At 38.5% G+C, this 13,316-nt stretch overlaps 1 protein-coding gene across 2 annotated transcripts in view; it reads left to right on the forward strand.

The window, feature by feature from the left end:
• The first annotated feature begins 212 nt into the window (after positions 1-212).
• The window catches only part of GPC6 (glypican 6), an 818,259-nt gene continuing 805,155 nt past the window's right edge, over positions 213-13,316 (forward strand). For both annotated transcript variants that reach the window (XM_039337642.1, XM_039337643.1), the window contains exon 1: positions 213-1,198. In XM_039337642.1, the coding sequence (XP_039193576.1) occupies positions 1,036-1,198 (163 nt within the window). In that variant the 5' untranslated portion in view covers positions 213-1,035. The remainder of the gene's footprint in view (positions 1,199-13,316) is intronic.

Here is a 13,316-nt window from a genome sequence, read left to right on the forward strand (position 1 = left end):
TGAGGCCCCCCCCCGCCCCCGAAGCGCCTCTGAAGCTGGCATTTTCCCGAGGCCAGAGGCGGCTTTTTTGCAGAGAGAGAGAGAGAGAGAGAGAGAGAGAGAGAGAGAGAGAGAGAGAGAGAGAGAGAGAGCTTGTGCCCGCCCCGCCCTCCCCCTCCGATCACTCTGTTCCCTTTGGGGAAGGGGGCCCAGAGAAGGGAGAGGAGGGGGGAAATCCGGCCCGGGTTTTCCTTCCCGCCCCTCTTCTGTAAACCGGGTTCTGCAATTTGGAGCACGTTTCGCTCGCGCTGCGTGTGCGTCCGCCGCTTTCTCGCCCGCTCGGCTGCTCCCGGTAGCCTTGCGCGCGGCGGAGCGGAGGCTCCCCCCCGGTCTCCTCCTGCGAGAGGTGAGCCTCGTTTCCTTGATGTCCGCCGCTCAACCCGGGCGAAGCGCCGTGGCCGCGCCAGCCAATCCTCGCTTTCCCGCGCGCCGCTTCCTCCCGCTGCCTTCAACCTGAGCGCGGCTCGCGGCTTCTCCTCCCTCGACAGGGCACCCCTGGCCCCGCGGAGCTGGCTTTGAACCCGGGGGGGGGGCGGGGGGGACTTTAACACACCCGCCGGACCGGCCGAGGAAGCCGCGGGAGGAGTGGGCGAAGGGGAGGGAGGCGGTGCCGGCGGCGGCGCCTCTTGTGCCCTGAAGAACCTCAGCCTTCCTTCCCCAGCCCGGCTATACTCAAAGTTTGCGGGGCTCGCTCGAGGAGGTATGCTTGGCGCGTAGACACACGCGGGTGAGGTCTCTGGGAAGGCACTTCGCGCTGGAGGGCTCCGCTCGGCGCTTTTTGGAAGAAGAGGAGGAGGAGGAAGAGGAGGAGGAGGAGGAGGAGGAAGAAGAGGAAGAAGAAGAGGAGGAGGAGGAGGAGGAAAAAGGAGAAGAGGAACCGTTCTCGGGGATTTATTTTTCCAGTGGATTTGGCGTCTCTCCCTGTTTTTCCCAACCAAGCGGGCCGATTCTTTTGGGGGCAAGGTTTTTCTCTTGGAAAGAAATTGTGGGAGCACCATGGTTGCGGGGATGGGGGCGCTGCTTTGGGCTTCCCTCGGGCTGTTGCTGTCACTTCGGGCCGGAGCCGCTGACGTGAAAGCGCGGAGCTGCGGCGAGGTGCGGGAGGCGTACAAAGCGAAAGGCTTCAGCCTGGTTAACATCCCCTATCAGGAAATCGCAGGTAAGGAAGGCATCCGGAGCGCCGGCGGCGAATGGGCGCGGGGCGAAAGTGCTTCTCTTTTGGGTGCCTTTGGCAGCGGCGGCAAGGCTTCTTTTTGGCATCGCCCACCTTCTGGGCTTGACTTTTCCCTGCCTGGAAAAGAGAGCAGCGATGCCTTTTCCCCTCCGAGCTGCGCTTGGGAGCAGTTGAAACCATGAATTGCTTCATTGTGCAATGAATGGAGAATCCTTTTGAAATTTCTAAAGCGACTTTCAGGGGATGAACAAATTGGGAGAGGGAAGAAAGAGGAGAGGCTTGTCAACTTTCTTTCTTTCTTTCTTTCTTTCTTTCTTTCTTTCTTTCTTTCTTTCTTTCTTTCTTTCTTTCTTTCTTTCTTTCTTCCTTCCTTCCTTCCTTCCTTCCTTCCTTCCCTTCTTTTCTTTCTCTTTCCTTTCTTTCTTTCTTTCTTTCTTTCTTTCTTTCTTTCTTTCTTTCTTTCTTTCTTTCTTTCTCTTTCTCTTTCCTTTTTTCCTTCCTTCCTTCCTTCCTTCCTTTCTTTCCTTCCTTCTTCCCAGCAGGGACTTCCCCCCCAAAAAAAAGTTTTTAGTTGACTTCAAAGAATTTAGCAGCTGGAATACAAGTAGTTGTTCCCTTCTACAATCTTGGATAACATGAGTTTAGTATTAATTCATAAGCTCCCAAGATACTATGAAACATATGAATAAAATTCTTCAGCTTGAAACTGGAGGAACCTTATAGGATTCAACTTTTTAGCTGTCTACAACCAGTAACAATTGTTCTTTGCCAGTAGGGTGTGCTCTTTATCATACAGGAGTCCTATTGCCTTCTTTTGGCAAAACACCTGTAAAAGAGGCAGTGCTTTCTATACCTGAGAACGAAAACACCAAACATTAGAAAGTAAAACAAAACAAAACTGGGTAGATAAGTTATTGTGAAGGACATGCCTTTAAATTTTGTGTGTCTCTCTGTGTGTGTTTGTGTGTGTGTCTGTGTGTATGTATAGCCATTGAAATTTCTCTTTTTGCACAATTATGGCACAGTGTGTAAGGTTTCTGGTTTAGGCTGTTCTTTTCAATGTAAGCCAGCTGTGTCAGAGCTGTATTCTTCCTATGTATAGGGACAAGCTTTAAGTCTATTTGGCAACAAGAAATGATAGGAATTGTAGTCCTGTTATACTGTAGTCCCTTTATACCTGAGAGCTGCTGTAGTGCTATCATTATTGTCTCTCCCAGACTTGGTTTAATTAATGCATGACTAAGGGGAAAAAGTTGTATGTGTGAGTGAAAGTGTACTAGAACAAATGGGAGAAACGTGCTGTCCATAATTTTCAAAACTGAATGAAGCCACTCATTGATATTCATTGACTATATGCCAGCTTCCAAAGAGTCTCCTATAGAGATGAATAGTATACTGTAATAATAAAAATGGATGTACCGGTATTAGTCATTTTTAGAGTCCCATTACAATAGAAACAAGCATATGAAATTAAAATGAATTTTACCCTTCTACCTTGCACTGTTCCAGTTTAGTAAATTTCATTTGAAGTGACTTGGGTAAAGTTGTAAGCTGAAGTCCTTTCCCAGATTGAATGTCCACGAGTTTATTTTGAGGATTGAGTTTGATGTGGCATTGATTGTGCAATTCATTCATACTTTAAATAAATAAATAGACCCTTCAGCCCAGACGTTGCTTATTATTTACAATGGAGCAGGGACAAACATTATCTTCTTGAGATATAGCTTAGGGAAGGTTTTTCTTAACATACACAATTAGTCTTCTTTCCCTTCCTTGTAGTGCTAACATTTTCCGGGGTTTTCTCTTGTTATTTTTAAAAATATACAGAAATTGTACCCATATTTGCTGGTGGCCCCTTATAATAAGACCTTTGTATATTTATTGAAACACACTTCCTATTATGAACAATCAAAACAATCCATGCAGTTCTCAGAAAAATGTTATAGCTATGTGCGGTATACTTCTTATGTCCTATTCATAACAGGAGAGAAAATCTCTGGTTTGTGTATTTAAATCTGATATTGAATTGTACAACTTTTCTCAACCAATGGAAGCTGTAGGATTTTCACACAAACTAAGGCTAGAGTTCTGTTTCAAAATTATTGTTTTGTGTATGAGTAGAAACATGGCAGTCATAAATTGTGACTGAGTGCTGAACTGGTCTGACTTGGCATGTGGAGCTGACTTTCAGGTCATTGGTTCAGCCTCTAGCTATATAGATTAAAGTCTGGGTCGACATAATATAAAGCTGTAGCTGGCATAAGCTGAAATGGTTGGATGCATAATGCTTTAACTTCTTTGAGAATAGTTTAAAAGATACAAACCACATCATTTCAAGGGTTTTTTAAAATAAACTATAGGGTAATTTGTTTACTCAGTTCCTAATTGCATTTATATCCTTACATATGTTGGGTTGCAAAAGAGACAACTGTATGGTTAAGTGTGTCTTCCTGGTCAAAGTCCAACATTTTAACAGTTATAAGTGAGCATTTAAATAGCATTGATGCACTGGGGGTGATGGTCAATTCATTTTTCCTACTCATAAAGTTTCGTTGTTTCTCTGGAGTCCAGAGTAACACCAAAATATTTCAGCCATCTCAGTGGGGCAGAGCTGTGTTTTTCTATTGCCCTGCCCTTTCTAATAAATTTCATATAGATAGCCTTCTAACCTCATTTGTGTAGAAATTCAGTTGTCTGGGATGCTGTAAGTACAACCGTTTCTCATCCTGGCTTATACTCAGAGTCACAGCATCAGAAAATGTGCTGGTCTGGACCATTTTAGGAAAACAGTTTTTGGGATGGAGTAAAATTATGCCCTTTTTGAAAGTGGCTAGGAGAAAAATATTACAAGCAGAACCAGTTTGCTTATAAACCAAATTGACATTCTGGAACCAAGTTGGAAAAATGACCATAGAAATCAGAGAGCTTCACTTTCAGTAATGTTAAAATTCTTGTATTCTGTTTTCCTTCTTTCTCTCTCTCTCATTCCACCCCACCATCAACTTGTTAATGAATTATAGCAGTCTTTTCTTTAGGCTGAATCTGAAAGGGTATGTCTTCTTCGGTCAGGTTTTCCCTACAATAATTGTTCTTTTCTTTTAAGTCAGTGATAGATAATACCCTCTTTATTTTGCTCTTTATTTTTTATTTTCAAAAGCATTCCTGCTAAACTAGCCTTGATGCTTATTGCCATTTTTATCCAATAAACTTCAGATCTGCTCTCAGCTCCTCTAGTTTAGGGATGACTCCCACCACAAAGCCTGAAAAAACTGCAGTAATTGATGTTGAAGTATTCACAAAATAGCGGAAATAAGTGGTGGGAAGACTAATAAGCAGCCTTTGGTTTAAATACCGACATTAATCAGTGTTAAATCCGATATTGCTTTTCAACTTTGTCTTAAGATTTCAACACTATCAGCTCCCCTCTGTGGTGCGTTGAATATGAAATTGCTGCTAATCCAAGTGGATTCTTTTCTTTTTATTAAGCTTCATTGACTTTTTGGTTCTGTGGGTTTAACTCCAGTTGATGCAAGTTAATGGAAACATTTCAGTTTGATTATATCTATTTGAGGGAGAGGTTGGGTTGTTTTAAGGGAATATAATTAGCGATATGGTCTTTTGTGCCTAGCACTGAGTGCTTTGATTAGAGGAAAACTAGCTTGGAAAAGACACTTGGGCATTAAATGTTGCGATTATTATTTTGCTACCACCTGCGATAATTCTTTTGTGACCGCCCACAGCCAATCTAACCAGTTAATGAAGATGTGATCTGTACATCTGTTTTTGTTACTCCTTAAGCAGGTTATATATATATATGAATCAATTAGCTCAGGTGTTCATGGGCAACTTTAACAATGCTTCAGGTTTTGAAGAATCTGAAATTTACAGAATATAAATGAATAACTAGCTATATCCTAAATTTCTTTTAATATAGAGTTTTAGGTGTGGGTGCACATGATTATATGTTAAGGTGCACATGCTTAGATATTCAAAAAGTGTTCATAAGGTGGGATACCTATTTAAAGCAGATTGGTTATTCAACACATAACATAAGAGGAAGGAATTGAGAAGAAGTTTACTTCTGTTAGAATAAATCAAGTGAAATTTTATTGGGGGGGTTGGTAGAAAAAGACATTAAAAGGGATAATCTAGACCTTCTATGCCTCGAAATACCACATCTTCATAGTTCTCCAGAAAACCACATGGTTTATATGGACATCAGAAATCAAGCTTGATTTAAGTGAGTTTTAATTTTTACTATCTTCTCTAAAAAGTGAATGGAAGACAGACTTAAAGAAGGATAAAAATCAATTTCATTTAAGTGGTATTTCTTGTAAGGGCCCTTGAATGTATAAAATGTTTAAAAACTCAGTTACTCAAACACTGGCATTTGTTTTGACTTTGTATAATCCAAGATTTCTCATGATTTTTTATTCTAGATCAGGAGTGTCAAACTCAATTTCATTGAAGGCCGCATCAGCATTGCAGTTGCCCTTGGAGGGGCCAGGGGGCGTGGTTGGAGTAGGTGTGGCCTACTGAGTGGGCATGGCCAGCTCTACATCGTTCACGTCAAGGGTGCCTGTGGGGGCCTGGGCAGGAATGGGACAGATCTGAGGGTCTCTGGTAGAAGGGAGTGGGACGGGGCAAGTGCCAAAGCATGGTGCATTTCTTCATTCCTCACAAAGGGTGACACCTCTCCAGCATGCACCCAGGAAGCGGGGCCAACGCGGCAGGGCTGGTTCCTCGTTGTTTCTGGATGGCCTTGTGGAGCTAAGACTGAATGCATTTCAGCATAGATGGCCACCACAAAATTGTACATTGGCTCCCGGCCAGCCTGGGCCAGAGCCAAGGCAGCGGGGACCGTTCCCTCACTGTTTCCAGGATGGCTTCACGGGCCACATGAAACCACTTCACGGGTCGCATCCGGCCCCCAGGCCTTGTATTTGACATGTCTGTTCTAGATGATGATACAGCACAGTGTCATGTATAACAGTTTATGATTTAGTATTTGTAGTAATTTTTGCCTTCTCAGAATATTGTTTAGAAACCACAGCCATTATCTGGCAGAATGCTTACTACTTTGCTGTTCTATTACACTGATGTTTAATTGTTAAGTGTAACTTTTTATGCGCCAGCTAGCAAATTTTGAAACAGAACACATACATCTAAATCTGTTCAGGGATTTCTGCATGAAGAATGTGCTGTGTTGCAAATTCCTTTAGAGTCCTGGATGGCTAAGCAACATTTTCATTCTGGAGAGGCTCTCCTTTGTAACACAAAATTCTACAAGAGATTTTCAAATTCTCTCTCTCTCTCTTTCTCTGTCCTCTGAACTGCATGTGGATTATGCAGCAAGATAGCAATTCTAAAAATAAAAGCAATCCTACAAAATGGGGCAAATTCAGTGTTCAACCCAAATCAATTTCTAGATCTAAACCCTGTAGAAGAGTTGTGGCAGCTTCTGAAGTGAGCATTCAGAAACCTTTAAATATTACTCAAATGAAACAGTTTGCCATGGAGAAATGCACAAATTCCTGCATAGAGCGTAAGACACTAATTACCAATTATAGGTAATTGTTTGGGCACAAATATTGCAGCTAAAGGTGGTACGACCAGTCATGTAAAGAAGCAATTACATTTTTACTCTGGCACATTGCATGTTGGATGACTTTATGACATCAAGCGAAGGAAGCATCAGATTTGATCAGAATCCATTGATACGTTAGTCAACTTTATCAACATTCAGTGGCAAAGATACACTAAAATTTGAAGGGTCCAAAAGAGGAAGGAAGGAAGATATTTTCCCAGAACTGTAAGATAGAAAGCTGTTCTCTGTGTTACTGGCCCATAGAAATTAGCTTTCAAATGAAATTATATTTTATATTTTGTAGTTACCATTTGTCTTTGGTAAAGTAATACCGATCAGCTTGTTTAAAGGTAATTCGTGTAATAAATTGTAATTCTGTTGCAGAAAACAAGCGCAGACTTGAAATGATCATTTCAAAACTAACATTTGATTAAGGTATCTTGAAATGAGAACTACTATAAAATAGTGGAACCTTTTGTGAGATGTATTATAAATAAAATCAGAAACGAGAAATCAAAACTAAGAGAATTTTTGTGGTGGAATACAAGCTTTTGTAACTTTAGATAGGTCTGAAGAACACTTGAAGAACTTTCTATTATAAACAATTTATTTAATTTATTGATATAATAAGCCTTTAATGCATATTCTTTGCCAGCTCATAGCATGCTAAATGAGATGGATGTAGGTTCACTTGGCATAAGGCAACATCCTACAGAATAAGTACTGAATCAGAAGTTCATTAGTAACTTTAATCTCTTGTTAAGCTGCATAAAATATTTTATTTAAATTTATGGATTATAATTATTGATTTCAAATGTTATTCAACTGTGGGAAACTATATAAGCAATCAAGTGCTTTCCACATTTTCTAATTCTTCCATTCTACCAGTGTCCAACACAGGGTGTTTAGGATGAACCAGCCTTTTGTGTATTGACAGTGTGCATTTTTTTCACATGTTGTTTCTTGTCAAAGAGGAAAGTAATCTTGTTCACAGAACAGTCAAGTGGAAGTTCAAGCATCTTACATTTTATTGATCTTGGACAATTCATTTTATCGTTGATACTAAAAAGATGGATCTGAACCACTTTAAAAATGACACAAATCATTTATTTCATATATTGACAGGTATTGGCAGGTCGGTCTGTGCAAGCAACATATCTTAAAATATGTTAGGCAGTTTCATAAGGCTAGTTCATTACCATTCCTGCTAAGAATATTTCTATGTATCTGTCAATAAATCATGTTCATAATAAATTATAATTGAAAACTAGAAATGCATAAAACTGAAGTTTTCCCTTAATGGAAAGTATTCCAGTGGGACCCTGTAGAACATATTTATTTTAGCTAATCTGGTCCTTTTTCTTTAATTTTCTCTTCACAAAACTGTTTTTGAAGATTGGAGAAGGCTGTTGATGTTAATAAAATTGTTTTAAAAGATCATTATGTAATGGTATGAACTGCTTTTGAATTAGATTCTACTTATATATCATTATATGAAAATTATATTTTGTTATAATTTATAAAAATAAATTATAATCTTAATACATGGAAAATAACCAAGATGATCATTTTTCAATATTGTATAGATAATTCTGCAATTATAATCTTGAATTTTAGGTATAGTACTTTAGTGACACAAATTGCGGTTATAATCCATAGCATGGGTTATGAAATATGTTTACATTAACTTATATTGTAACATGGAGAGTACTTGCTTAAAAAGTTGCCAAGAGTTGGACATAACTAAATGGTTAAAACAACAACTAGTTTAAAATGGAGGGTTTTGCTCACTTTTCTATACTCTTGTAAATTAACAAATTAGAGCCATAATTTTGTTTACCCTTTCTAGTGGAAAAAGCTTCAGATGTAAGAAGTTAGAGATTAAATTTATGGGCCTTTGATTGTAATTTTTTGCTTGTGGTGGTAATTGGTTCAATGCAGTTTTATATATCTATAGGAAGTAAGTGTGGATAGATTGTGGAACATTTAAATTTCTGCTTAATGAATTATTAATGTATGTGGAATTTTAGAAAATGAATAAATCTTGCTGAGATGTATCAGATGTATTTTTCTAGCAAACTTATACAGTATGGCCAATAGTGATAGATGCTGGAAAATGTAGTTAGGGAGATAAAATAATTGTAAGAAATTGTGGGAAAGCAAGTAAAGATCTGGTTGAAACATTACTTCAGAAATGGCAAACCAGCTCCAATCGAAAGATCTGGAAAAAGGGCCTCAAAAAGATTCTGACTATAAGTGGCAAATTCTTATTACAGTTTCTTCAATCTATATTCATCCCAGCCTAGAATTAAACATCTGCTACTGAAATCTGCTTAGTTCTTGCTTCCTTGGGCTTGGTAGCTATATGGAGATTGAGAAAATGCCACATATGTGTGACCAGGATCCAAGATGTCTACATACAGTGGTAGCTTAGAAAGTGTCTATAAGACACAAATATTATCATAGTGGGGATTGGGTGAGAGAATGTAAATATACATTAAAAATATTAAAGCATTTTAAATTCAGCAATTATTTCCTAAATGAGTTTATACTGTAAAAGGAATCAATATGATATAAAATGTATAGATGGGGATATATATAACTGGTGGTATAAAGTGAAATTTGTTTCTCAAAATCTATTGCCTTCTGTATTGGTGATTCATTATTTGTTACTGCTGAGCTTTTTGGAATTGATTCTATTTCCTTGTGTGTCTCTTTTTTGTTGGCAGATATACTCAGGAGAATGTTTCAAACTTCTCCTGTTACATATTCATTAATGGAACTTTACACCATTGTCAAAAGTGTATTTTGGCCATTGAACCCAATTACCACACATATAAAACTTCTTCCAATTAAAAAAAATATTGACACACATAAAACAAGCAGATTTAAAGTATTCAAGTAATTTCTTAGGGGAATAGCAAAAATAATTATCTAATTATCTTAGCTGGAGGAAATTAGTAATTCAATTCAAAACCTAAAAAGAACAAACTGCAAAGTCAAAAAGAGAAAAAGGCAACATTTACCCTCACTTCTTGGGGACTGGAAGTGAGATCAGCCTCTCATTTGGAGGCTGAAATTCTTCCTAGAGGTAGAAGAGATAGTTTTAAAAAGTTATATTTCTAAAAAGTCCCATTGGACAAGTCTAGAGGGTTCCTGCATAAGAGAGGAAGCCTGAATCCAGGTCAGAAAATAAAGAAAACAAGAAAAAGGGCTAAAAGGAATGACCACAGCAATGGGAAAGTTCTGGGGTGTTTTTGTTTGATCTTCCTTCCATGTTATTCTTTTGCTATACCATGCCTTTGCACTCTAGTTCTCTAAATATCTTCCCTTGTTTCTCTTTCATCTATCCAGGAGAAAATCAGAGGATTTTGGCTGATTTAAACTGATCTAAAACACAGATGTTTTTCAGTGATCTGTAGAAATCATCTTGCTGGGGCGAGCAAGACTTCCATGAAAGCATTGCTGTGGGGATTTCTTCTGTAGTTCTTATAGCCTTTCTTAATTCAGAGGTAGAATTGTTGGGAATTATGGGATGTTCACACCTGCTTAACCAAAAACGTTGAGGTTGTATGAAATGCCAAAGTGATGGGGTGTTGTCACCAATGCCCCCATAAGTCTGTCAGACCTCTTCTTGGGCTCTCTGTCTTCTCACCTTCTCTGTCTTTGTTCTAAGTGTGGGGTATTTAAGGTGCAGCAATTTGTCAAGTGAAAGAGTTCCACTCATTCATAAATTTGTGTAACTACAATCTAGAATATGGGTGGAACAAATGAGGGAACTCCTCCCCAGAAATACACTTCTCCCTTTTAACCAGAATTACTAGGTTCTGAATGGGTACAGAGTGTATGCTGCTATTACCAAGCACAACATTGGAACTACAATGAATAAATGATTGTTATTTTAATAATGACAATAAAAGGAGGTTATAAAAAATCAGTTTACCTGCTTCAAATTAAACGAGGCTAAGTTGACTGTGCCAAAGCTAGTAGTCTTGAATCTATGCAAACAAAGTTATAGACCAAGATGGCAGCAGATCTGCAACTAGGCAAAGTAGCACTAAAAGGAAATAAAGATTCCCTTATAAGTCTCCCTATATTTTCCCTGTTATTTTACATACTAGTTCTAGTTTTCCAGTATTTGAGAGGCATCTGACTAAGTCAGAAGAATACACTTCTTTGCAGAGCTTTACAACACTTCACATTCAAAGAAGAAAATATGCTTTAGAGCATTTGGAGGGAAACTTATATCATCAACTCCTTTAGTTAAAGAAACATTTTCCCTAAATGAAGATGATGCAACAAAGGTAGTCACATAATTGAAGCCATTGGGTTTGCTAACAGGCCTTAAGAGAGCACTTTGCATGTCCATGTGCTGAAGCGGTTTTTTGCATTCAAAAAGCACCAACACAGTTGTATTTCACACTCCTTTGTTGCCTTCTTGATTTTCCAACCTCTGTCATTTGCTCCAACAGGCTAGACAGGTAATGGTTAATCTTAGAAACAAGAAGCTGAGAGCCCTGAATATTAATATTTATTAGCAGGAATATTAAGAATAACCAAGTTTTTGTTCAATAAGGATTTGCTGATGTCTATCCTCAATCATTGCTACAGACAATTGCCTTAAAAAATAATAAAGGAAAAAAATGATAACCACACAAGAATTCAAATCCATTTAAGACAACAATATTTGTGCCCCTTCTTCTCATTTGAACAGAACAGTGACTATAGCTGCAGAATATTAAAGTAGTCCCAGCTATCTTAAAAGGCTGCACATGTAGCAATAAAGGAAACAAAGAATAGAGCAGATTGTAATTGGTTTTACTTGCCAAAAGGAGAAACAAATTACCTGAAATGATGGTTTTCTGGGAAAGGGGGCAAAAATACATGATCTGGAAGTGTTTGACTTTTTAGTGGAACCTGAGTATTAATAAAGCTAATATGATAAAACTGATTATCCAGATGTTTTGTTGCAGATATGCTTATCACATTTAGATATTCAGCAAAACACTTAATTAAAATTCCAGTTCATTCTTTACTCCGGAAAAAGTAACTTATCTGCAGAAATGAAACTAATAGAGTGAGACTGCTTATGCAGAGCACCATTTCTTAACTAGGATTGGTCTTTTTTACCTTTTGATTACTGTTGGGATAGGATTATTTTTTAAAGCATCCCAAGCCTGACATTTAAATCTATTTTTACAACATTATCAGAAAGGAGTTACTCTGAATCATTATATCAGAAGAAATTCTTCAGCAGGAGAAAAGACATTCAGTGTTCCTTAGATTAAGTAAGGTAAGTATTTGCCTGGAAAGAAATCCCATTGAACACAACTTATTTCTGAGCAGGTATATATAAGTGACTGCAGAAACTCGCTTTGCTTTAGAAGTTCAAGTCAGATTTCCCTGTAATAAAATTCATGCATATAATATCCCCTTTCAAATAAGACCATGTTCAAAAGCATTCTTCATAAACTACTAAACTAATAAATAGAAAGTAGATAGCAATAATCTGCATATCACAGCCACTTCTTTCATGAAAGCACATTAATATCTTGGAAAGGAATAGAAGTGATTTTGCTTATTGTTCTTACATTGATTTTATTTTTCATTCAGTTATAAAGTGACTATGCACACCACAGTTAACTTGCTAACTGTGACACTAAGTAATAGCTTCTTACATTGGGATGTATGACCCTATGTCATACCGACCAGATAATTTTGTACAATATAGAGTTTCTGTTCAGTTCTTCCAGTTTTTCTTAATATCTTACCAGCTCTGGAAGCAGAAGAATGCTGATGAAATTCTGATGTGCTAAGAAACTCCTTTGATTGCCCAGGAAACCATTGGATGGGTCTGTGATGACATGTTCTATGTTTCTAGGTGTTGAAATGAAAAATCTTCATCAGGGTCCAGTCCAAGCCAGGTATAAACAAAATGGAGACTGCTTTAGAAAGAAGGTTGTAGTTTATTGAAGAGAGAACCATAACAGCATATGGCTCTGGAACAGCTAACCAAATGTTGCTGGGAGTGATGGGTTTTTATACCTTCTTGAGTTTTTGTGTCTGGAGTTGTTCCTGTGGCATGAACTTTGACCTGAGCTTTTGGCATGTCTTTTTTGTATTCTGATGGTGGTGGGTTAATCCTATTATGTCCAAAAGGTCATGCCCTGCTTCCCTATGGCTGTGGTTGATGGCTATGTCCTGTGTTGGATGGGTGAAGGAGTTATTGGTTCTAGGGATGTTTGTGTTTCTAATCCCATCAGCTCTAAGCTTCCTAACTCCAGTCTTTCTGAAAGGATTATCAAATCTGCATTTCTACTGTCTTGCCTTGCTGAGTTTCTGTTTGGGGCTACTAAGAAAAACTGGGCCTGCTTTTCTGCCTTTAAGATCCTTTGGGGAAATATAATATTCTGCCTTTTTAATATTCCCCAAAATATTTCCTTCTTTGGGGAGGGGGGCTGACTTCCCACACAGATATGCATAGTGAGTTTAAAGTGCTTCCCATTGTCAGGTGTT

The sequence above is a fragment of the Crotalus tigris genome, unplaced genomic scaffold, assembly GCF_016545835.1.
Source record: "Crotalus tigris isolate CLP2741 ecotype Arizona unplaced genomic scaffold, ASM1654583v1 scf7180000017685.4511686, whole genome shotgun sequence".
NCBI lineage: Eukaryota > Metazoa > Chordata > Lepidosauria > Squamata > Viperidae > Crotalus > Crotalus tigris.